Consider the following 27,902-nt stretch of genomic DNA (forward strand, 5'->3'; position numbering starts at 1 on the left):
AAGGTGATAGTGATAAAGAAAGTATACATACTGGTGAAGTCACAGACCTATCATAGTAGAGTAGATGTTTCTGCACAATTCATATTTATACTTCATCTACATGCATAGATAATACTTTAAGATTAAGGAAAGGCATAAGGGTATTGAAGAAAAGAAGGCTTGTTTTGGTCTTAAAACACTCTCCTGTAGGTCTACAAACTCCAAAAGAACCCCAATGTAGCTCTGATGTGGATGGACTGTCCTTTAGTATACTTAGGCTAGTAGCTCAAATATTTTACAGCATATGCTAAATATCCATGTTTGAAATAAAATAAGACTTGATCTGAGAAAATGTGATTTTAAATTATTAAAGATTAACACTTCACTGAGACTTTTGGGACACCCTTATAATAATGATATAGGCCTTTTAACCAAAAATAAAAATTTAAAAATCTCATTACTTTACAGCTATAAGGCATTCTTCCCTTGGCCTACCAATTTAAATTCTCCCTCTTTCCCTCTTTTGATGCACTCGTCTCTTACTACCTCCACTGCTTCCCTCCCACCACCTCTACCACACAATAAGGGTGTTCCAAAGCTTTAATAACCTAAAGCCACATTTTTCCAGATGAAGTCTTATTTTATCTTAAATATTGGATATTTAGCATATGCTGTAAAAGAAGAATTTTGTCATGTTCTCATTTTTTAGGGAATCACTTCCGTTACTATTCTCAGGGTATCTTCCATTCTTATTCTTGGTAAGGTTTATTAACTTAAAAATCACTGAAATTTTTGGGACATTTATTGGGACTTATCAAAATCATATTTATCTGAGACATAAAATATAATTACTTATGTTATGATGTGATGAAAAGACCATTGGATTTGTAAGTAGGAAAAAACAGGTCTCACTTTCCAGCCATGTGGCCATTGGGCAAGTTCCTTCACTTCTCTGAGCTTCAGTTTCCTCATATGTATTGGGCAAGTTCCTTCACTTCTCTGAGCTTCAGTTTCCTCATATGTAAAATAGCAATGATAGTTACACTGAACATCTCAGGGTTATTTTGAGGAAGCTACTTTGTGGATCTTAAATATGTTTTAATTATGAAAATATAATTAAATTTTTAAAAAGAACTATAAAAATAAATTATATTTAGCCAAGGGAAAGAAAACTACATTTATGGTTATTTTGTTAAACTGGGAGTCAGTAAAACTCATTTTTCAAACTCCAAAGTTTTTTGGTCCAAAAAGTCTTTCAAAGAAAATAGATTTTCAGTTTTCCTCCCTAAAATTTATAATGGATAGAGAATGGGTTTTCTAATAGCTTACATATAACATACCTGTTAGTGTTTTATGTTATACCTCTCCTATATGTTTTATTAAATAAAAAAAAAATATGAAAGTGTTTTATGGATCTTAAAATCTTTAAATGAATGAATATTGTCATTGTCATCTATTGGCAAAAGATCAATATTCTATTTGAAGGCGAGGATTGTTTTGTTTTGGTTTTTTTGCCTCTGCATTCCCAGGTCCTAGGGCAGTGACTGACATAAGAGGTATTTAAGAAATGTTTGTTAATGGGTTGATTTTTTTTTACTAATAAAAGGAAAAGAATAGGTTACTTTTTAGTTTATTTGTTATAATTAGTATTTTCTTATATTGAACAAACACAATAATTCAGAACAAGTCAATCTTCATTTCTGTCATTAACGTAATCTAAGATTAAAAAAAAAAGGTTGGAAGACAAATTATTCCCTTGCCATTTATAAGCAAAACTATATACATACTGCTGTAGCTATCTACCACAAAACTTTAGTTAAGCAATGATGAACTAAACTTCTAATTAATTGACAGTTTTTAAGGATGGAATTCCTAACCAGAGACAGCCAAGAAGATTTAAGTTCTATATTCAAAAGCTGGCAGCTTTTTAGATCCTTCAAACAACAAAATATTTTTAAGTCACTTTGAAAGATTTTAGATATCTAAGTGAGAGCTAAGAATTCAAGTTTAATTAAAAAGCTTTTACTGAGTAAATTCAAATCCAGTTCCAGTCCTGAGAAAACCAGCTGCAGACAGACAATAGAAAACTCATCTTCTCCTTTTGAATCCTAGACCTGAGGTACTGGATTTTCAATCGGAGGACCAGGGTCTTATTGCTGCCTTTTCTACAGACAGTTTGTGTAAACCTGAGCAAGTCACTTGACTTTTAGGTTCATTTGTCTGATATGCAAAAAAGAGTGGGACCTACTAGATGACATCTTTCTAAGGTCTCTTCCAGTTCTAAATCCTACTTCATTTCCTATAATAAGGTTTTATTTAATCTTAAAGGTAGATATTTAGGATATGCTGCCAGAAACTGTTTTGTTATGTTCTTATTTTTAGGAGATCCCTTATGTTACTTTTCTCTGGGAACTTTGCATTCCTATTCTTTCATTAACCCTAATTTGAAATGTCATGATTCCTAACTCTTTTTAAATTTAGGATGCAATTGCTTTATCACTCTTGATTAGCTTATTTTACAAATAACACTAAAAATTTCAGTTGATAATATTTTTCATCAATACTGAAAACATTCCAAATAGAACTATTCTACTTTTGAATATTGATTTGCCTTACAATTAGATTTCCCATATTCAAAGCTTAAATATTAAAAATTTATGTTTTTAGGTTCCTTTATCTTCACATAGAATGGCCAACATTTCCCTGTTTGTGGTTTAGGGTGTTTCTTTTTAAATTAAATAGTCTGGTTGTGCTCCCACTTTAAATATTTCCTTCCTCATAGGAGATCATTTTGTTCATCTTTTCATTCATTTTCTTTTTATCCTCATTTGCTAGAACAATGCCTGGCACCAGTAGGTACTTATTAAATATTTGTCGATTGATTGAATAAAGCTGGGGTTTTATGTAAACTGCATGAAGTTATTATCTAAAATAACTTTGAGGTGCTCAATATATTTTGATTTCAGTACTTAAGAATGTGTATGTGTATATCACATTGTGTTAAAATCTCAAATTCATTTTATTATTTACTCTAGGGCTTCTTAAACTTTTTCCACTTGTGGCCTCTTTTAGGGTTTCAGCAGCCTTAGGTGTTGTGGGCCTGAGGGCATGCAGGGTGCAAAGCTCACATGCTTTGTGTACAGAACCTAGGCTACAGTGAAATTGCCAGAAGAAACATGGGGGAGCGCTGCCAGAAACATGCTGGTTTCATTGTGCATTTGATTTTTAATTCATTTCTGATTATTGCACATTTGGAAATTTTTTACTGTTAAAATTTTTCATGACCCCATATGGGATCACAACACAGTTTAGGAAGTGCTGATTAATCCCCACTCTTTCCTCCCTCCCTCTCCCTCTCTCTCTCTCTCAATCTGTTCAGACTTGTGCTTATAGGTATAGGGAACACACAATGAGGAAACTTCTACTAATCATAGTTCACCTGTTCTCCAAATTATGGTCCTCAAGAGTAGCCTGGGATACTGAAAGGTTAAATGTTTTACCTAGGCCAAATTGAACTGTGGCCTTTCAAAATCCTAGTATGCTGTTCAGTCTACTACATTGCCACAGTATTTTTTTTTAAACCTGTACTCATTTTCCCTTTGTAATGTCTTCTAAATTTTTTTTTTTTGCTTTTTGGTGAGGCAATTGGGGTTAAGTGACTTGCCCAGGGTCACACAGCTAATAAGTGTTAAGTATCTGAAGCTGGATTTGAACTCAGGTCCTCCTGACTCCAAGGCCAGAGCTCTATTCACTGTGCCACCTATCTGCCCCTATGTCTTCTAATTTTCAATTGATTTAAGTAAAGAAATTCTAGTCTTATGGGAGGTATTTATTTTCATCTTTTTTTTATAGTTCTCCCTCAGTTTCTTACGTTAGTGGGAAAGTATCCGACTCTTGCACTTTGCAGACCCTTATCCATTTTAAAAATGATAAAGAAATCTCATGCAGCATTGCATCAAATTTTCATTCCCTCCCACCTGATTTTCCTAATTTATTCTTATTAATTTAAAAATGTTCAATTTCTTTTAACTGCTATGGACTGAGTTAGGTATAAATATAGATGTATAGAGATACATATATGTATCTATATATTACAAGTATCAGTGAATGCTTAAATATAGATAGCGACATATTGCAGAATCTCAAATTACAAAGGTGAGTTCAATGATAAACTTCTTTGGGTTATTAATGAATTATAATTGGATTGGTACAACATCATTCCAGATGAAATTACCTGGAAAATTTCAGAATGTATTCATATTGGCAATATTAGGATGCAGTCTGTTGTCATGGTGCACACATGGAAATGATCTATCATTAATAGCATCTGTTTAAACATGTACGCATTGATACACATGTACAAAAAAATCCCTTCTGTGTCTTTTTTTTTTGATCACCAACTTGACATTCCTAATAATATTTTATCAGCTTGCTAACAATTGGGCTTAAAGCATGAGATGATATTATTACACATTTAAAAAGCCTAAAAATCTAGTTGGTAGATTTATTTACATCACTGAGCAATAGCAAGGGTTGATGTGCTATATAGACGGGAAGAAAGCTGGGATTAAAGATCATGTTTCACAAAATGAATTGGGTCAGTCAGAAGCTACAACATGCTTACTCCCCCCCAAAATATGTAGAAACTAGCAGAGCTAGCATGGCATAAAAGCCTGTGCTGAGTTCAGAAGGGGTGGTTGCTAACTCCATTTTAATATTCCTTTGTGTTTAGAAGGCCATGCAGTTTCTTTAAATATCACGAATCACAAAGGAGATGTTTAGGAGATGCTTATGTTTGTGCATAGGAGATGCTTTATAAGTGTTTGTTGAATTGTATTGAACTTGGGTTCATAACTAGAAGTAGCAGCCAGAAAATAGTCTGAAGATGCAACATATATTCCTTACCTTCTTCCTGAAGGACAGCTCTCTCCATTGACTAAGGGATGTTTATTCTGCAGAATTCTTGGCCTTGGAATTTGCTGCATAATATTCACAATTTTAACATCTCCTTAACCCAATCGCTAAGGTGGGGCAGGGGGAATTATGGGCCACTTTGACCTTAAAAATTGGGGAACAGTCAGCCTCAATTAATTTCATCTCTGTAAGTCACAATTCTGCTCCACAGAAAATCAAGATGCACCCCTGACTTAAGCAGGAATGAGGAAGATTATAATTTTGTACTTTGTAGAAGAACTCATGTTTCTACTGATTTTTTATTTAGTTTATCACCAGTAGATAATAAATCTATCATTTTAATGCTGGGTATTGCAACTTTATGATGTTTTAATTATATACTAATTATAACTGAAATATAGTCATTTCAGGAGTCAATCTCCTTTGAAGAAAGGATCCTTAGAAAGAAGCGTTTCATTAGCATTGTCATCATCTTTTCACAGCCTCTGAGATTAAGATATTGCTGTGATATTTAGAATTACTTTATTACCAGTTCCAAAGCTTCAATGTAAGAATTTAACACAAGCAGAAACATGCAAAAGAATCATGGAAGTTTGAAGCAGAAAGCAACCTTTGGGATTACCTTACCTGAATTCTTTATCCACTTCATAGATAAGGAAAATGATTGATAAGGTTCAAAATCATAGATAAGGTTCAAAGAATGTGATAGACTTGCTCAAAAAATACTCATCTAGTTAACAGCAGAGCTAATACTCAGTGTTCCTTTATACTTTTAACAATAACTAAATTTAATGTCAGTCACAGCACTGAAATTAAACAAAGTTATGTTTTTGATGCATATGGTCAACTATCAATTATTCCTTTTACTTAAGGCCAGTAAAACCATAGATAACAGAATTTTTCCACAGAACTTGTGTAATGTAACTTTAGTTCAGTTTTATAATTTCAAGACTTTGTATCTCTATCAGATTAGATGTTTTCTTAAATAGAGAATGCTCTTCTATCTACAATTATATACAAATGAGTTTGCATACATTGATCTCCTAATCATAAAATCTCAGAGTTGGAATAAATCTTAGTGGCACCTAGTCCATCTCATACCTGACAAATAATCTCCTCTACAGCATACCTGAAAAAAGAGAAGCCTATCCCAGTAAAAATAAATAATTATAATTGTTAGCAAATCTCTCTTTAATATCAAGCCTAAATCTGCTTCTATCTTCCAGTTATTTCTACTCATTTTTCCTTCTGAGGCCCAAGTATAATCCCTTTTTCATTTGATAGCTCTTCAGGCGCTTAAAGATAACTATTCTGTCCCCTTTAAGTCTTTTCTGGGTTAAATATCTACAGTTTTTTTCAATTATTTTTAATATAAAATAATTTAGAGACCTGTCTCCATCATGTTCACTCCTCCCTGGATCATCTTCAGGTTCTCAGTATCCTTTCTAAAATACAATACCCAGTACTGAACATAGGATTCTAGATATGATCTGACCACGTCATACAGAGAGACTATTATATCTATAGTCCTGAACACTATGCCTCTTTTAGCACTGTCTAAATTTACATTAATTTTTTAAAAAATTTCCTATCCCATAACACTGTTAACTGATACTGAGCTTACAGTTTATCCATTTTTCTTTTTCAGAGAAATTTTGTCTACTTAATGTCTTCCCCATTTCATAGTCAAAAATTTTTTTGTGAACAAAAGTGTAAGATTTTAGATTTACCTTTATCAAATTTCATCAAAATATATTTGAGCCAATGTTCTGCTCTTCTAAGATAATTTTTTTTTAAAATTCTTGACTGTGTCATTCATTGTATTAGCAATACTCCTCAACTTTGTTCCATCTTCAAATTAGAAAAGCTTGATGCTATACCTTTATACAATAAAAAAATTAAGGAGCAAGATAACCCACCACCACCACCACCATCACTGGAGATCTCCTTCCAAAATAATATAGAACCATAAAAGGCTACTCTGGGGTCTTGAGTCTGACCATTCAACCACCTAAATATACTGTCACATAACCCACGTCTCTCCATCTTGTCCAACAAATATAGAATGGGAAATTTTGCCAACTGTTTATGACAATCTGGATAAACTCTATGTGCTTTGTTCTCCTGGGCTAAAACATCTTAAAGAAACAAACAACAACAACAACAACAACAACAACAACAACAACAACAACAAAAAACAGGGTTAACATTATAAAAAATTCTCTTAACAAAATATTTTTGTTTTATTTTTGGTTAAATTTGTATTTATTTCACACTATTATAGATATTCACTGACATAAGAAAGTAAGTCAAGTATATGAGGTGAGCATCTGCATTAAATACTTTAATTCATTGTTGTTGTTGTTTTTAACCTCTCTAAATTTTTAAAGTTCTATTCATGGTACCTGCATTTTGACATTATGTGGCTGGAGAAACTGGTTCTTTTCCATTTTTGCCCATCATATAGAAGTAGTAGCAAATTTTGATCCTAGAAACATCTGAACATAATCATTAATTTATAACAGAGAAGTTTATCCTTCCTACCACCTTTTGAATTGCAATCAGTCTTGCAACACTGGTGTTATGGAGCATGAATATCAGCCCAGTAAGGTTTCCAGGTGATAATTCAAGAGATATATTACCTACAGATCTGAGCACACACAAATGCAAGAGCAAGTCACTTTTAATTAGCTTTCACTATAATTTTAAGTTACTTTATATACTTTCAATTATAAAATTTAGCTGTTTGTTAAAATGTTATTTTAAAAGTAGAAGACAGATGATTCGCTTTCCAAAAAAAATTTATTTACATTATTAATATTAATATTCCATGACATACAATAATAATTACACTATTGCTTCAAAAGCAAATTTATTTTTTAAAAAACTTCCCATCATTAAAATGTGATAATTTAACAAAAAACCCCACAGAGATATTTAACTAAAACAAAAATTATTTTATTATTGGAAAAGATAGTGCAAGCACTTCCCCCATATCTTCTTTATTTACTACACTAGAAGTTCCTAATTCATGTGCAAATTGTCTTCTAAAAGTCAATTGGAGTTAATCCCTAAAGAAAGCAACATTTTCGGCATTGCTACCACACTAGAAAGGCCCGCGAATAAACTGTAGGTCTGTCATCCTGGGCCAGACTAATTAATTTTGAAGAGGCTTATCAACAGTTTGCCCACAGGGTGATAAAGTTTTTGATTACAAGAACTCTAAAATCATCTGCTAAATTTTTAGAAGAGTTATGTTTTGTGTCGATAGGGGCCCTCCATGCTGAAAAGATTGGAAAGCCTTGTAGTATTGTATTGAATTCAGTACCTTACCTGTAATGCTCTATTATCGTAAGGAAGCCCAAGGATTAAGTAGAGCTCTGAGAGAGGCAATTGATTGCAGTAGCAGTTAACCTCCTCAATTGGCTCATCAATTTTCTGTTCCATTTTCACTAACTGTATATTCCAACCAGGTTTTCTCTCTTCTGGTTAAAACAAATAGTATTCTTTTGGGGATTTTCTGATGAATTTTTTTTTATTGGTAACAATGAGAAAACTCATAAGTCTCCATAATCTTCTGTCTTTTCACTTTAGTTCTGTAGAGAAATCAAGCTGTAAGTGGCTATAATGGTATTTGAAGCCTTCTATAATCTGAGACGAACCTAATCCTTTGCTTCATATCAATGATTTCCCCAACCAAATTAAACCATTCTTCACCGTTTTTCATTCTGACTTTCCCCTCCTTCACATTCCACTTAGTCTTTGGGATTTTGATCTAATTGCGTAAGTAACAGTTTTTTATCAGTATTGGACTTTCATATACCTTCATCTATTAAGGTCTCTCCCTTCTTTCAAGGTTCAATTTTGATATTCTCTTGCAAGAAGCTAGAATCCCCTTGTCTTCCAATTGACTTTCATTTCTCCCTCCTCAAATGTTTCAAAATTCTTTGCCTTGCTTCTTATTGTATTTGTCTCATTCTTGCTTGAATTTTAGTTGCTTGTATAAATTTCCTTTCCTCATTAAAGGTAAAGTCCTGAGAGAACTATCTGTTTTATAGTTATTCTTCCACCCTCACCTAGTTTGGTGCCTATACTTCAGAGAAACACCTAAAGAGGGTTTCTACGGGGCGTTTCATCCCAGGAGCTAGGGTGGCCTCCACGACAAGTGCTGAGGTTTGGACTCAGAATAAGGGTAATAGCCATAACAAGCAGGTGCAGCTTCAGAGATTTACTTGTGCTTCCTTATTTCCCTTCCTCTTTCCTGTCTGTACTCTATACTTGTATCTGTACTCTGTGTTTGTGTCATAGAATCACCCCAACTAACTGGACTAACAGTGGGTGGTGGTGAGGAATAAGAAAGGATGAAGGAAAGAGGGGAATTCCCAGGAATCATTGGGATCTGCACTGGTGAGGTAAAAGGGAAAGGAGGAAGGAAGATAACATTCTAAGCACTGACAATTGAGAAAAATGAAGAGATGTTTCTGTAGACACCTGAATGAATGACCAATGGCCATTTCCAGTTTTACATTTGCATGTTAAAGACGTAGGTATGACCAAAGAGGTATACATAGTTTTGGAAGGACAATAATTTGCCCTAATCTCTGCTGCCCCCCCAAAAAAAAATTAAAAAAAAAAACTAAAACACTTGCTTTATTTCTAACTTTGATAATGTCTCCTCCAGTTATTTTATCCAGTGTAACTTAAGTCATATAGGACACTTTGATTTAAATACAACATGATGTTATTTTTTAACTTAAGGTCAGTCCACCAACAAATAGGAACAGTTTCTTATTACTTTCTGTAGCCACTTCAAGCAGTCTTTCCTGCAGTCTTTCTAGCAACGTGTGACCTCTGTTTCAATACTTCTCACAGATTTCACAGGCTGTCACCACCACTCAGACATCTCTAACACAGACAACTGTAATGGAAACTGTTACTATGGTGACCACAAGGGAACAAATCCTGGTAAAACATGCCGGAGAGGAGCTGCCACCATCACCTCCCCAAAAGAAGCGACAGATTGTCGTGGATTCAGAAATTAGGAAAAGGTGAGAGGGTATCTGCTGCAATGATGGAAATTAATTGTGGCCCAAAAAATCAATTTGCTACTGCTTTTGGTGATGAATTTCTCATACTTTGAAAAATACTTCCATATGCCTTGAGTGTCTATAATTTATTATTATTTTAGTAAGAGAAATAGTGAAAATGCATTTAAGGGTTTCCTAAGGAATCATTACTCAGCTTAATCAGAACTACAGTTAATTTTTTTTTATTAAAACAACAAACCATAAGTGATAAATTACAACTGTAATATGTTCAACCTTTTGGTTTCTTCCTTTTCTTAAAAATATTTTAACAAGCTCTTTTGGGTCCCTTGTTTCATATTTTAGAAAATTCTTTCTTGTAGTAATGAAAACATTTTCATGAAGAAAAAATATATCTCCAATAGGTGGGGTCCATTCTGCTAGCATATGACAATATATTTTCTTAATTTGTAGATAGTAAATCAAGGGAAATTATAGAGCAGGTTTCCTATTTTTTCATATTTATAAATACTTATATTTAAGTTGCATTATTTTAAAAGAGATTCATTTGTAATTATATTAGAATTAACATTATAGATGGATCAGTTGCATTTATTTAAATATATGAACATATTGATTTTATAATTAAAATTTATATAAATAGAAGAGGTAATTTAATTATCTTGAAAATTTTACTCTCCTTTGAATAATTTTTGCTCAATCAAGTTAAAAGAGCTTTGAAATTAGGAAAAAAAAAACTTTAAAATCATCTTGTGTTTCTAAATAGCATATTTAGGACTCCTGTACAAGGAACTCGATATTAGAATTTGAAAAGATAAAGAGAATACATGCCTAAAAATAAGGCATGAGCTGTTTTGAACAGAGAAGGAAAAATACTTTAACCATAAAAAGGTTATCCAAATAAAATGTTCAGTATTTTCTGCCTTTCTATGTCTATATGTGAACAAGAACTTTCTGAGGCATTCTAGCTACTGGTCAAAAATACAAATTGTCATAGTGGTTAGGTAAAGTTTTATTTAAGAGTCAAGTTTGATTTGGATGGTATCCCTGTTATTTCAAATTATTTCTACCTTAATGTGTAGTGCAATTTCCCTAGAAATGGCCAGAAAGTTATGTGAGGACCTACTTCTTTTTATATTCCTAATATTTCTCTATAATCACAGTCCCTATTCATCATTGTTTGCAGAGATTCGAGAACCTGTAGCCAGGTATTTCTATCAAATCTTGAATGTATGTCTTAGAATGTATTGCTCTTGGAATGGGAGAATGGCCACCCATGCTAGTTATAAAAAGGTGGCCAGAAGCAGGAGACAAGGAGAGAAAATCTCAATGAAGTTTTAATTTCTTCATCTCTGGTTATCCTTAATGTTGTCAGAAGTTCCTTTCTGCATGTGGATGAGGTAAAATGACTAAAGGACAGGCTAAGATGACCAGGATCATTCACCAAACTATTGACTGAGATATTTGAACTGTCAGAAAATAGAACAATAGTAGAGGATTAAATATTTGGACGATTTTTATTTGGTGATAGGGATTTTTTTTCATTTTATACATGTGAATTGGATTGAAACAGCAAAAGTTACCTCTAGTATTTTGTATCTAGACCTCTGCATGAGAGTATCTTTCATCCCATGCAACAACTGTAGCCCTGGTGAAAGCACCATGGCCAGCAGTGACATATATTTGAAACAACTGAGACTGATGTTAATGTAAAGACAAAATCACATTTCACCATAGGGAAATGTAAACCACTCAGTGGGCCCATTGCAAGGTGTACATAGAATAAATGGATTTTATGAGTTTAGATAGCAAACAGTGTGGATATCACTTTGTGATGAATTCTCCTTGTTTATGACACGCATCTCTCCTTTGTCTGTTATACTGAACCACTTGGTTCTCCTACTGCTGTTACAAACACTAATTCCTTCCTCACCTATTCTGTCTTCCTTTCCTCCTTCCATCCTTAATTGTAAGTGACCTTCTCAGTCTAGCTCTGCTTTTCTCTCTTTACTCCATCTTTTACACAGTTCATTTAATTTCAGGGCTTTATGAACTTCTAAGTATATGACTCCAAAGTGTCTATCTGTAGGCCTGACTGGCATTCTAGCCACGGATACCTAACTGCTTGCAAAACATTCAACTTCCAGATATTGTTGGACATTAAATATGGTACTCAAACTCCTCTGAGTCATTCCAGCTTCCTCAGCTGGAAGGTACTACTACAGGCGGTATTAACAACTTCACAATAGGATTATTATAATGATCAAATGAGATAATTTATATGAGGTGCCTCATAGCCCTAAAGTGCCAAGCAGTTTCAACTGTCACCATTAAAATTAACTTTCATATTTCTGGGAAATGAACATGAAGCAAGTAGAATGACATATTGGATAGAGTGTGGGATGTGCAGTCAGAGAGACTTGAATTTGAATCTTGCCACAGCACTTAATAGTAGGTGGGTGACAGTGGGTAAGTCACTTAGCCATTCTCAGCCTCAGTTTCCTCATCAGTAAAACAAGGATGATAATAATAGCAACTGGTAGTGTTAAGAGGATCCAATAAGATAACACATGTAAAGCCCTTTGCAAACTTGAAAGCATTCTACAAATGCTAGCTCTCCTGCTAGCTATTATTTAATTAATATTTTATCATAGGTCCAGTTACTTTAAAAGCCTGCAAAATAATTTTAGTTATGATCTAATTAATATAGTTTATTCTAGACCTAAGAGATTTTTTTTTTGCATGCAGATGTGATTCATATTAGAATTTCCTAGTTGGTAGAAGGAAACTTTTTTTTCCTGTTTTCTAAATAGCTATGCAATCTTCAAAAATGTCATGCTTATTGCTTAGATGTTCTTTCCAAGAATAAATATGGTATTATGGTACTGAATCACAGATTATTGTTTTTTATTATCATTATTCTTTTGCTGCAAAGAATCATTGAAGAAATGAATATTATTTCATGTATAAAAATCAATGTATAACACACAGGGTAGATCAAAGCTATTGCTATTATTCCAATTAATCTGTCATTTGTTTAGGAGATTCGTTTCTAATATTTCACTTTTAAAGGAGCTGGTTGGGCTTTTACATATGTAATTTTTTTTTTCAATTTAACTGCCTAATTAAATTAATGTAGAGAGAAGGGGAAAGGAAAGAGAGGGAAGAAATAGCTTCCTTACTAGTCTGCAGTTTTCCTAGACTAGAGTTTCTTCAACAAGACTGACCACTTGTGAAGGCAGTGACTTTTATAAATGAATCATTCCCCTACACCTGAACTCAATTCTGCTTCTGGGCATGTTCCTAGTTCTCATTTTTCCCATCTATCTTGAAATATTTGTCCTGTATGATTTGTCTCTCTAGATAATTGCAAACTGTAGGTTTTCTTATTCTTATTTTTAAAACATTTTATTTAGTTTTTGATGAGGGTGATATGGAACATCTCACAATTCAAGGGCATTAGATGAAAAGACCTTTAAAAAGTTCTTTTGTGCCAATCTGGTAAGATAAATATTGGAGGTGATTGTTGTTTTACTTTGAGTTCAGATACTTGTTTTAGCTTCAGTGTTCCAAATGAGAAGCTGCAGGTTGCTTGAAGAAGTTACAGGAATGAAAGATCTTTTTATAGGTCAATTTTAGTATTCCCCTGGAAAACATTAAATCTCCAAATGTCATTTCTGTTAAAATAAGTTTTTTCTTTAAACTTCTTGGTATAATACTCCCAATTAAAGCATATTTTTAGATATTTTTCTCCCTATTCCCACACCCCTGTATAGAATTGTCTAGTGACTGAGGAAAATTTGTAAATGATTATTGTTAACCTTGTTAATCTAATCAGGATGAAATTAGGCCTAAATAATGTTACTAATACTTTTTAGTTATTTTTAAATTTTAGATAAATGTATTAATTAGTAAGCTGTAAAATAGTAAAAAATAAATTTACTAATTTGCTAATATTTTACTAACATTTTAGATGCTAAAAAATTATACTTAAACCGAACATCAAAGAGCATTTTTTATTAACAATAATTTTTACAATAATATTATTTTACTATATATATACTATATATATTATATATTACTATGTATACTATATATATATATATACTTTGGAGTAGTTAAAAAGATGACCTTCCATTTATTACATTGGTTCCCATTCATTTCCAGAAGCATCATCATCATCATCATTACCATCACCCTTAATATGTGTGTGTATATGTATATGCGTATGTATGTATGTATATACATTATACCATGAATCCCTTAATAGCAGGGATTGTTTTTTGCCTTTTAAAATTTTTATCTTTAGTTTCAAATTCTCTCTCTTCCTACCCTTTATCTGCCCATTGAGAAGACATGAAAAATAAAAGCCATTGCAAATAGGTATTTTCGTTTTGTTTTAACATATTCATTTTCAATTCCATTTTGAGATTCTGAAAACATCCTATTGTGAGGTAGAAAACAATGTAAATTTGTACATTTAACATGACCTTGAGAAGAAAATACAGATAGAGGTGACTAATCATTGAAGAAGCCCTTTGCTATTCCTCCATGTCCCAGGATTAAGTCATGAATTGTTCCTGGCTCATGAAATGCTTTTGTCAGTATAAAGATAAGGCAAGTTAAGATAAGCAACAATTCGCCATTTTCTTTAAGTTCCTTAACTATATCCTGTCCTCCAGCAAGCTCCCGTTTCACATCCAACTGTAGTCATGTTGGGGGAAAAATTCTTACATTAGACACCCCCCCACAAAAAAAAAGAAGGAAGGGAGGGGAAGAAGGAAGGAAGAAAGAGAGAGAGAGAGAGAGAGAGAGAGAGAGAGAGAGAGAGAGAGAGAGAGAGAGAGAGAGAGAGAGAGAAAAGAAATATGATTCAGTCTTCAGTCTGAGTCTATCAGTTCTCTTTCTGGAAGTGAAAAACATGTTTCCTCATGAGTCCTTTGAAACTGCAGTTAGTCATTGTGTTAATCAAAGTTACTAAGTATTTCAAAGTTGATTATCTTTATAATGCTGCTTTTACTGCATAAACTTTTATGCAGATTTTGTTGATTTCAGTTTACATCAATTCATACAACTCTTCCCAAGTTTTTCTGAAATCATTCTCTTCAACGTTCTTTTATATCATAGTAGTGTTTCATAATATTTATATATCAAAAGTTGTTCAGCCATTCCCCAAATGACAGGCATCCCTTGAGTTTCTTATTCTTTGCAACAACAAAAATAACTCCTATTTTATTTTGTCTATGTGGGTTCTTTTCCTCTTTCTTTGATCTCTTTCAGTTATAGACCTAGTAGGAGTTTCACTGGGTAAAAGGATTACATGGTTTAATAACTCTTTTGACATTTTTCAAACTGATTACCAGAATGGTTGGACTAGTACACCACTCCACCAACATACCTATTTTCCTACATCCCTTCCAGCATTTGTCACTTACCTTTTTTGTCATTTTATCCAATCTAATGAGCGTGAAATGGTACCTCAATGTTGTATTAATTTGTGTTTTTCTAATTATTAGTGATTTAGAGCACTTTTCCTTATTTTTGCCTTTCTTTGTGACCCCAGTGCTTAGCACAGTACCTGGTACGTAGTAAGTCCTTAATAAATGATAATGGACTAGCTAATTAAAGTGTATTAAAGTCTGCGAAGTATTTTTATTTTTATGTCAAAAGGTCCCATGTGTTGTGAGGCCCTGTGTGTTATGGGCTGTTCCCTTACGTGCATCATGGGGGTACAACTCAAAAAGAGGCAGAATAGACATCTCTAACCTTTTCTCCCCCTACCCTTCTCCAGAGGAGAGTTTTTTTCCCTTCCACGAAGGAAAGTAGGAAGTCATGGAGGACAAAGCTTGACTACTTTGCTGTCCTCGGAGAGAGGACATATAATGCAAGAATTAAGTTTCTCTATTCCCTTAAATATTATCAGTCTAGGAGATATGATCAGGTTTATGCTAATTCTGGTCACTATTTCTTTATTGAGGGGAAGGAAGACCCCAAGCTTTATATCTAAGGATTTGACTCCCTTCCCACCAAATACCAGTTCTACAATGAACACATATACAACAATTTTCATGGAAATTCCATTTATTGAAATTGGAAGCAAAACAGAAATCAGAGAAGATATACATAGGAGAATTATACCTCACAATACAGAGTGAAAAAACTGCTATTAAGAGTGATGTAAATCAGCTCACTTAAAAGAATTCAACCAGGGGAAAACTCTTTGAAGTCTCTAGTGTAGTAAGCTAGGGATAGAAACATGATAGAGACTGTCTGCTCCTTTTATGTCTTCCCAGAGTCTTTTCATTTGGCAACCTATAATGGGGTTGACCACACCCATCTTCCCTCTCAAAGCTGCAAGCCAGAAAGAATTAAAGCTACTCAGCTCCTCAAGTCTCTCTCTGACTAGTTTAATTTTTCCAGACAATACTGAGGTGGCAAAAAGAGGGAAAGGTATCCCTTGACTCTTGTAGAGTTGGAGGGTACAACACTATCCTTCCAAGACTACCCCTCCCAGCATTCCTGGTTAGGGTTGCAGAGCTATTTCCTATACCAAGGTGAAACCTGTAAGAAACCAGGTGATATTTGATAAAACGTTTCCATTCTTTATTTTTTATTTTTTTAATGCATAGATAACAGATAAATAGACATGTATCATCTCTTCCGTTAACAATATAAATTACCTGAGTGTAGGAACTGTTTTTTTTCCTTTATGATCTTAATGTCTGCTGCAGTATCTGTCACATTTTAAATATTTTAATTATTTCATTACATATTACAAAATTACATTTAAATTCTTAAATATTTATTTAAAAAATTCCAAATTCTCTCTCTCCCACTCTCCTCTCACCTACCTTTTCAGAATGCAAGCAATATATTGATTATAAATGTGAGTTATGCAAAACATATTTCCATATTAGCTATGTTGCAAAAGCAAACTCACAAAGAATCCCAAGAAAAATAAAGTTAAAAAAGTATGCTTTAATTTGCACTCAGAGAACATCACTTCTCTTTTGGGAGGTGGATGGCCTTTTTTAAATCATAGGTCTTTTGAGTTATTTTGGGTCATTGCCTTGATCAGAATGGCTAAATTTTCCTAGGTTGATCAATCCTACAACATTTCTGTTACTGTATATAATATTCTCCTGGTTTTGCTCCTTTCACTTTTTATCATTTCATGTAAGACTTCCCAAGCTTTTTTTAAAACCACCCTCTGCCATTTCTTATAGCACAATAGTAGTGCATCATAATCATATACCACATTTTTGGTAACAAATATGCGTAATAAAGAAAAACAGTTTTCTCAATTGGTATATTAAAAATATTTAAAGTTTATTTTTTTCTTCTCCCCCTGCTAATCATGGAATAAGAAATTTTTAACATGATTTTTTAAAAGTTTTACAACTATTTTTATTTTAAATAATTTGTGTCATTTTGCATTTTTTCTGGAGCCATAAAACAACAGCCATAAAATAGTTTCCTAAGAAGCAAAAGAACTAAGAGAAGCAAGCTTATAAAAAAGATTCACACTTACATTTTTTCATCTTGGGCTAATTTTTTAAAGGTAATTGCAGTATTGACTATCATTTTTTAAAATTTCCTGCACAAAATATTTTATAATTGTATTTATTAAAGTGACATTTCTATGTATACAAAAATATGTATAACATGTTTATATCATATGTGTGTTGAGCTTATAGTGTTTTTGAGAGTATTTGGATTCAAGATATGATTAAAAGCAGAGATGAAACTAGGTTAAAAATAAACAATAATGGAAAAAGCCTATAGAATGAACTGTTTTTTTTAGAATAGCAAATTAGATTAATTACATAGTTAATTATTTGCTTGTTCCATAGTTTTTGAAATATTTTACAATCATTAACAGACCAACCATCACTATCTCTGTGAAGTAGTTGTCTAGTATTTTTGTATCTCTTTTACTAAAGAAACTCAAGTATAGAGATATCATGGCTTAAACTGAATGTATACTCTTTGAAAGATAGTGATTGTTTTTCATTTATTTATTTATTTTATTTTATCCCAACAATCTATAATAATGCCTTGCATATTGTAGGTGATTAAAAAAAACTTTTTGGAATGGATCACATAGTAAATTTATTTTAAAGCTTAAGCCAGCCAATGTACTAAGTGCTGTCAACCTGAATATCCCAAGTTCACTATTTTGTTTTTATGTAACAACCTTTCTACTTCCCCAACTCTTACGTGCATCAGTTGCCAAGGTGCTCAGAAGGTGGCTTAATAATTTGCCCCCTTATCATCCTAAAGGGAAACCTAAGGGGATAGAATTTTTAATAGTGTTCATCAGTAACCCCCACCACCACCATGATGAATTCTCCATTGCTTATTAGCCATTGCTTATTAGTTTTTAGAAAGGAGATTTATTAAGCATATAAAGCAGGAACAATTGGGGGGAAAAAAAGAAACAGAAGAAAACCAGAACCACTCTCCCAAAAATACACAATGTCTATGGCATAATGGGTACAAATTTAAAGTACCGCTGTGGTGATGCTCATGTGTTGCAAAAGGGTAAACTCATTACTCCCGATTATTGAAAGGCCTTTCTTTATTCCATATGTGGTATTCGTGTGCTTTTTGAAGTGTCTTGCTCCTTTGGTTGCCCATCTCAGTGCATCTGTATTTGTCATTAGTGTATCTACTATTTTTCTCTCCGTGATTCTGGCTGAATACAGTGCAGTCACTGATAATACGATCAGTGGAGTGGTGGCAGTGGGGTGTAGCACTCCATCTTGGTTTGCTGCCTCCTTGCTTTCTGCCCTCTGACACAGTTGCAAGGGTTTTTACTTCCTTAAGGTGTTGCCATGCCTGGAAGCTCCTGAATACTGACTACTTAACTGGTCTACTGACTGGTTCCAAACACTCTTGCTCCTTTTATATGTAGCCAAAGAGGCATGATTTAATCTTTCAACAAGTCAAAAAATATTCCTTGTGTGCTATTATCTGCCTTCATCCAATGCTCAAAGCGTCCTATTCCTTTAAAATGATTGAGGACCTATTAACATTTAATTTATATTTTGATTCAATAGAGCCTTGTTATATTAATTGGGTAGGGATAGAACCCCCACCCTTACATTTATACACTATGGTCTCCATTTTCTTTGTGGTCCTAGTTGCCCTCCTGTATATCCATTTATAATAGTTGCTAAAACAGAAGTGGAAACGTTACTTTTGTTTTGTTTTATTGTAAGAGTTGCACAAATTTGGGACATGTAGTCCTGTAAATTACTTGTGGTAATAGTCCCTTAACTAGCTCACAGAAAACCAAAAGACAGCTAAAAGACCTGAAGAACGACGGATTGATTGGGTGTGTATATGTAGAGAGAAGGTGCTTTTGAATGGAAAGTGATTGGATCTCCTGGGAGAAGCTAGGGAAGTGGTAATAGTTGTATATCAGATTAAGATCACTTCTATCATTGCACGGAACAGCTTCTGAACCCTGGCTGGAAGTCACTCAGACTTTAAAGACTCAACACGTAAAAGCATTGAAATGTCTTTTAAAATCAGTAAGCATTTACACTGAGTGTATTTAAACTATAAATTGCTTCCCACCAAGACCAAAGCAGTTTCTAGTTCATGGAGGGGTGTTTTGAAAGCTTCTGTAGCTGATAAGATCCATGGCCAAGATAAAGAGTAGAAGCACTGATATCCTTTTCTTGTTGACTCAGAACCATCTCCTTGAAGTCAATATCCAAAATAGAATTTTCCATGGAGATCCCAGCTAAGATCTGGAAATAGAGAAACATCTCATTAGTAGGCTACCTCAAAAATGGGGTAGATGGTGGGCCTTTATTTTCTATGGCTTTTTGTATATTTTTCTTCTAATGGTGCTACTTGCAATTCTAACCACTGATCAGCCGATAAAATCAACATTTATTGAGTGTCCTCCATAGGCAAGGCACTGTGTTAAGTGCCAGGCATAAGTGAAGGAGGTTGTGGGACCAATGCGCCATATCATACTGTTAGCCAAAACAAAAAGGAACACATAAAATCTTTAACTATGTGATAGGATGAATAAGTTGTTGTAAAGGAAGGGCCAAAATACTATCTTAAATTCCAGAAAGAAAATAGCAGCTAGGAAATAGAGCCATAAGGAAGTAATACATGTCTTTACCCAACCTCTAAAAGTGCAAATGAGAGGAATTGTCCAAGGACTGGACCTGACTCTGAGAAAGTCTCTCTGTCCTGGCCGCAGAAGCAATACATAAACTCTATTTGAGCTATGAATATGTGTTACATGTCTTTTTATATAGCAATTCTGTATTAACCCTAGATTCTTTCTGTGGAGTTGTCATGGAATTTGTGGATTTGTAGTTTACAAGCAGTTTTCTTAAGACAGAGAAGAAGAAATTTATTTGGGGGGGTTTTATTTTGTGTGTGTGAAGTTTTCATTGTACAACATATGCACACATATCTAATTTTGAGCATGTGTTCTAAGAACTACATATATTTCTGATCCCTTTTCCAACAATCTTCTACATTAGTTTGGAAATGAAGGGAGACACATAGAACTAAGGGTATTTTCACATGTGTTTTTGTCCTTATGGTGTATTTCTGCAGCAAATAAGCAAACAAACAAATAATCATTGCCTTCTGGCCAGGTAACTGAACTAGACTGGCCTAAAGCTGAAGACTGCCCATCTTGATAGAACCTGCCAGTTTGTACTTGTACTGGCATAAGAGTGCAGACTCAATTCCCCATCATAATAAGGAAATCAGAGCAGGAGTTTTATGAAAGTTGATTTATTTAGACTGTGAAAAAAACAAAACCCTTTAACAAGATCCTGAACCCAAAGCTATTAAAAAAGAAAAAAAGTTCCATGGTGTTTGATGGGGTTGGTGGAAAGTTTTTATCATAGAAAAACAGAACTAGTTAAAATAGAAAGTAAAGGTAGAGATAAATAGGTAATTTTTAAGACAAACGATTTAAATAGTTGGTTACAACAGGCATTGTATTTGGAGTGAATCTTCATTTAAATTTCCATAAATTATTTGATGGTACAAATATCTCCATAATGCATCTTGGATATCATTAAAGCCATGACACTATACCAAAAATACGCTAAACAAGACTTCTGTGCTCTAGTTGTTTCCTATGTACTTGTAGTAGCCATGGACAAGTAAAGGAGGAGCTCTCCCCCCATTGCCAGTTGAGGTAATTACAGAAGGCCCAGAATAGAATCACAAGGTGCATAGAAACAGTGTAAAGGAAGTGCAAATAACTTCTCCTACAACCCCACAACAATATCTGAAAAAGTCCTTTAGTCACCTTGAGAGAATTATAGCCTTTTGCCCAAGATGAAAAGAAAATTCATAGTAATTAGAAAATATTCAGTGATTGGCTGAGAATATCAGCTCCACTGGGGATAGATGGTTAGATAGAAACAACTAGGTGGCACAGTGGATAGTGTGTTGGGCCTGGAGTCAAGAAGACCTGGGTTCAAATGCAGCTTCAGACACTTACTAGTTGTGTGACTGGGAAAATCACTTAACCTGTTTACCTCTGTTTCCTCATTTGTAAAATGGGGATAGCCATAGCTATACTGCCTTGCAGGATTGTTGTGAAGATCAAATTGGAATGTTTTTAAAGTATTTAGAATAATAGGGGTAAAGTACCTTTCACATAGTAGGTGGTATAAAAATACTATTTATTATCATTATATAGATGATAGATACAGAGACAAAAGCCAGCCAATGTTTGAGAATTGTATGTAGTTATGGAAGATATCCTAGTTCCTCTAGTAGAGGGCAACAAGCTGAGAGAGAGGAATTTCTCCTCCTTCTTCTTCACCCCCTTAATCCATGTCATTAGAGCTCCTGTACTAGTAGAAGACGCTGCATGCATACAATGGAAGACAGAGATAAATGCTCCATGTAAATACAGATAGAGAGAGAGTGAAGAGAAGGAATATAGTTTCAAGGAGTGTAATCTCTGCCAAATAAAAGTAAGGCTATGGAGAGAAGGTGAAGATAGGAACTTGGTACTAGAACTCTATAAAGAAAGGACTTTCAGGTCCACACTATCAGGAGCTGTGAATTGCCTTTGCCACGGGGGTGTCCTTACTACCACTGTACTCTAAGACCATTCTTCCCATGGGTGATAATGTGTTTTTTTGTGGGGACATTTTTTGTAACAATTGTTTTCACTTTGCCATCAAAGTAAATGTCATTGCTACAACCTAATTGTGGCTGCTGTCAGATTATTAATGGGAAACACCAGTAGTGGTTTCTGGGCTATGGCAGTAGAAGTAGCTACCTCAAGGCTTATAACTAGAACTGGAGAAGGCAGCTACACTCTGGGGATCCAGAGTGCAAGTATAAATTTGAGGGAGTGTTATATGCATAAGGAATAAAGAGGTCTATATGCCTGGTACTATATGTAAGCAAAAAGTAACCATCTCTTTTATTTTCAAATGCTGTTTTTCTTTAAAAATATATCCTTTTAAAGTATTTCAGTTTCATATATTAATGCTGGTAAATTTGTGGTAGTTGACATGAAACAGGAAGTCTTAGATTATTTTGTAAAAAAAACAAAATCCACCTACAAGTGGGAAAAACTAAGGTGTTGAAAAAAATGGGAGTACAATGGCAAAAAAAAAAGACAATGAAGGGATAATAAAGTTCATAGAATGGAAGAACAAATCTCATATAATTTGGTTAAGTATGTATCCCAAAATTATGAATATATTTTTATCAAGGGATTCTGTATACTAAATTGAGTCAAAATGTCCAAAGGCATTTAGTTTATCTAGATATGTTTTCATAACATTTCTATTTAATAACATTTTTTCTATATCTTTGTGCATTTTATATTTCCATGTATGAAGGATGTCTATGAATAATCCATTTTTTCACCCCATTATCATTATGGAGAAAATCTAGGGAAAGTGAACCTAATGAAATAAAAGTGAAGTGCTCCATCTAGGGTTTGAAATTCACTTCTACAAGAACATCTGGGACTTTTCCTTTCTGGTCCTTTCATTTTAAATAAACATGAAATCTTATTGTTAAGCGAATGAAGATGTTAAGAGTATACATGTCATATTTCCTGTTCATAGATGCGTTACTATGACATAATTTCATTTCTCTCTTAGGAAAGAAGTTAATCATTTTATTAAACTATTTTAAGAAGAATTTCTTTCCTACCTTTCCAATCCAATGAGAAATTTATTTTAACTGAAAGATATCCTAGGAGTCTACAGTTTCACAGAATTTCATCTCCAGCTTTCAGAATAATGTAGTTTCTGTATATGTTCCTTATTGATATATTGATACAATGCTGGGATTTTGGAGTCAGGAGACCTGCATCCCAAGCCCTTTTCCTTACTCAGCATTATATTTAACAAGTCACTTTACTTTGCTAGGCTTTAAAATAAAAGGATTGGATTATATGCTTTCTAAGGTCTCATTCATCTCTAAATCAATAATCTTTATTTATAAGAGATCCCATAGTTCTTTAATTAGGAAAAAAAAAAGTTGTTTTCCTCCCCACCCAACCCTTTTCAGAATATTTTTCTTTTGAGGTAATCGAGGTTCAGTGACTTGCCTAGGTCACACAGCTAGTAAGTATCTGAGACCAAATTAGAACTCAGGTCTTCCTGACTCCAAGTCTGCTGCTCTGATCCTCTGTCCCATGTAGCTGGTCCTAGAATAATCTTAAAAGAAGGAATGAATGCAAATTCTTTACTACCATCATCACCCCTGGGAGAAAGCATTTTGAAACTAATTATTCCCCAATTTTCTAGAATACATCAATAAAATTTGTTACTTAAAACAATATAAAACAATGTTTAATTTGTCCATTTATTTTCAAAATAAAATAACGGTTAGTAAAAAAAAAAAGAAACAAAAATAATCATAGAACCTAAGAGATAAAGGGGAACTTGGAAGTTATTTAATTTGAACACCTAGTAGGAATTGTATCTTTGATAGATGGACATACATCTCTGCATGCTTCTAGTGACAGAAAAATCTGTATGCCACAAGCCAGCTTGTTCTATTTTGGGAGGGTTTTTTTTTTTATATTGAACTAATATCCACTTCCCTACAAAGTCGTATTGAGCCTAGCTCTATTCTCTGTAATTATACAAGACATTAATTTGCTTCTTTCTGTTTAAATATTATTAAGAATTGCTGAACAATTCTAGTGTCTGCTACTATCGGACTTTGTGACACTGAAATGGTCATTTAACTTCTCTGGCCTTCAATTTTGTCATTTTTAAAATAAGGTGACTCAACCAGATGATTGTTAATGTTCTTTTCAGTTCTAATATTCTATGATTCTTTGATCATCCTTTGAAAATCCTATCTTTTCCAGGCTAAACGTCTCCAGTTTCATCAAATGATTTAAAACTTCCTTCACTATTCTGTTGGCCCATTCCTGTATCTATTTCAGTTCAGTCATCCAGTTCTGTCCAACTTTTCAGGATCCAATGGACCATAGCACACCAGGCCCTTCTATCCTCCACTATTTCTCGAAGTCGATCTAAGCTCTTGTTCATTATTTCCATGACGCTATCTATTCACCTCATCCTCTGCTGTCTCCTTGTTCTTTTGTCTTCAATCTTCCTAATATCACAATCTTTTCCCATGATTCCTGTCTTCTCATTATGTGGCCAAAGTATTTAAGCTTCAACTTCAATATTTGGTTTTCCAATGAACAGTCTGATTTAACTTCTTTAGGTGTTGACTGATTTGATCTCTTTGATATCCAAAAGTCTTCTCCAGCACCACAATTGAAAAATGTCAGTTCTGCAGTGCTTAGCTTTCCTTATAATCCAGCACTCACAGCCAGCTTTTATACTCTCCTTTTCTACTATCATCAAGAAGCTTCTTAATTCTTCTTCACTTCCTGCCATTAGAGTAGTATTTTCTACACATCTGAGACAGTTCATATTTCTCCTAACCACCTTAATTCTGGTTTTTGATTTATCTAGCCTGGTATTTTGCATAATATACTCTGGATATTAGTTAAATAAGGGAAGTGACAATATACAGCCTTGTATTCTTGTAAACAAATCAGATGTTCCATGATTGGTTCATTACAATGAGGTGTCTTGACTTGAATGTTATATTCCACATTTGTTCTCCCCAGTATAGTGCTCAGTGAGATGATTATCCCTTTCTTTTTGAAAGTATGTGTTTGCTAATGAAGCTTAAGATTTATTTCGGAGCATAAGGTAACATGAGGTGGCTGGGCAGGCCAGCCTTAGTGTTAGACAAATCTGGGTTCAAGTCCTGCCTGTGACACAGAAGCTCAGTGAATGATTTGGGCAAATTACTCTCAGGCAACTCTCTGAAACAGGGAGGAGGAAAATAAGGGAGTTTGGCATGAATTATCCTGGATTATCCTATGTGAATGCTCTGTGATCACCATGTCTCTCGATGCATCTATTCCATAAATACCCCCAAGAATTTTTCCAAGCATTAATCAACCTTAAGCTCACAGATCCATTTCCTGGAGTAACAAAGGGTCCCTACCCCTGGGATCTGGTAATTCCTGTTTCTCCTTTCTTTTTCTATTCCTTCACCCTCTTCTTTCTTTACTTACTCAGAACTCTTACTGGAAGAAATGCAAATAAAGATCCTATTATGACCTTCCTAATGTTAAGTTGGGAAGAATAGGTGGCAAACTGCAGGTTGGGGAAGAAGGAAGACTTAGGGTAGTGGGGAGGATTTTCACAGGTTTTGTTTTTTTTTTTTTGCAAGGCAATTGGGCTTAAGTGACTTGCCCAGGGTCACACAATGAAGCTTTTCAAAGCTTGTCTAATAGAATTCCATGATCTGAAATAGTGGTTCTTTAAGTGTGGTTTAAAATAATGACCCATGGGGGTCACTAAGATGCTTTCAGGGGGTCCATGAAGTTACAACTATCTTCACAATAATACTAATATAAAAACATTGATAGATATAAATTATTTAAGCAAAAGCTCTCTGGAAGTCTTGAATAATTTTTAAGAGTGTGAAGAGGTCCTGGGACCAAAAAGTTTCAGAACTACTGGCCTATAAAATATCTGATTGTGGTCAATTTGCTACTTATCACAGATTTTTGAGTGATATAATCACTTTCTTCCAAGTCTTTTACTAATCTGAATTAGATAGAAGAGAGATTTTACTTCTACTCTATCCTTGGGGTGATGGAATTGACATTAAGCATTTTTTTAAAAATTATTTTTAAATTCTGCTTTTAGTAAGATAAATTTCTCTCTCAATTTGTCTCTATCTCCATGTATGCATTTCTGCTATTATTTGCTTGATTTTCTTTTTGGGTGTTATCAAGAAAATATGATGTCATATCTAAGTATATAAATAAAAATAATTTTATATTCACTTTAAAAACACCTGTTATGAATTATTCAGTAATTATTAAAGCAATATTTAATTGAGCCAAATATTTTAAAATTTTCCCCAAAGTCTAATTGGAAATAAATGCGAGCCAAACATATTTTAGGAAAAGTTAGACATATCTTAGTGCTATTAAAAGAAGCATTTCATTACAATCTGAGAGAATTACTTTTTGTCTACCCCAAAAAATATGTTTTGTGGATGATGCTCTTAAAGCCTAAAAATGCAAACATAGGGAAAAAATGATATTCAAATTTAATTGTAATAGCATAAAAATCTTTAAAGTTTATATATGTGAGTGTGTGTTTGTGTGTGTGTGTGTGTGTGTGTGTACGTGTGCATGTGTGGTAGAGGTAGCTCAAAGGCTAGTCAGGAAGACCTGAGTTCAAATTCACACTCAGACAATTACCAGCTGTGTGACCCTGGGCCAGTCACTTAACCTCTGTTTGCCTTAATCTACTGGACAAGGAAATGGCAAACCACTCCAGTATCTTTAACAAGAAAACCTCATGGACAGCATGATCTATGGATTCAGGAAGAGTTGGACACAACTGAACAACAAAAACAAATGTGTGGTAGACCATAAAAGATGATGGCTAATTGCATGTAAGAGGAAAGGACAGGCAAAACTGAAGATAAATGACAAGATTTTGAATAGAGGAGATTGTGCAATGTGCTACCACTGATAGAAGTAGTAAAGTCAGAAGAAAGGAATAGATTTTGAAGGAAAAGATTGTTAGCTTGTTTTTGGATTCATTTAAATCTTTGTAAATGGTCTTCGATCTATTTTTTTTTTTGGAGTGGCTCCAAATCCCTTTTAAGCAGAGATAAAATGTCACCATATCTGTTATATCTGTTCTGATTTACTCATTCAGAACAATCCTATTCACACAGAAGGTGATAAATCTGGATTTATATTGTTTTCTTATAGAAAATTTGAAGAAAATGTATTTAACATTTAAACAAATTTCTTCTTAGTAAATTCTTGTATATGAACTGGGACACAGGACCCAAACAAAAACAACGTGTAATTGTGTGTGTATGTATGTGTGTATGTATACATGAATAAAATATTCTGTGTCTGTGATTTTGGGGGGGGGAAGATAATTCTTTTGAATAAGTACATATTTTAATTCTTGTTTTGTTTACATGTTTTATTTGCTTAGGAGATCCCTGTGTGTACAATGAAAGTATAAACTATTCAATTCAAAGTTATAACAAATTCTAAATTAATAAAATATGAATTAATAAGATTTTACAATATTGTATAATTTAAGTCACAATGAAATGAAAATGCTAAATCTCATATTATAAATAAGATAGTAATAAGAATTATCTTTTATGTTTTTGTGGCCACAGAAGGAATACTCATAATTTGAAATGTTAACTCTTTAAAGAGATATTGCATGTTTCTATTACAATAGATTTTTCATAATATGCCTTTCATTTTCATGGATTCCTGTGATTACTTTTGTTTTATTATTTATATTTTGATTATATCATATATTATTAATATGATTACTTGAAGTATTGGTATAATTGAATAATAATGCTTATTGAAGTTTTCATCTTGCCACATAATAAGGT

At 33.6% G+C, this 27,902-nt stretch overlaps 1 protein-coding gene across 1 annotated transcript in view; it reads left to right on the forward strand.

The window, feature by feature from the left end:
- The window catches only part of DMD (dystrophin), a 1,828,382-nt gene that overhangs the window by 267,218 nt on the left and 1,533,262 nt on the right, over positions 1–27,902 (forward strand). Inside the window, 1 exon segment of the mRNA XM_078146592.1 lies at positions 9,766–9,941. Coding sequence (XP_078002718.1) covers positions 9,766–9,941 — 176 coding nt within the window.

Source organism: Phascolarctos cinereus, unplaced genomic scaffold (assembly GCF_003287225.1).
Source record: "Phascolarctos cinereus isolate Bilbo 61053 unplaced genomic scaffold, phaCin_HiC Scaffold_726;HRSCAF=1367, whole genome shotgun sequence".
In the NCBI taxonomy this organism is placed as follows: Eukaryota; Metazoa; Chordata; class Mammalia; order Diprotodontia; family Phascolarctidae; genus Phascolarctos; species Phascolarctos cinereus.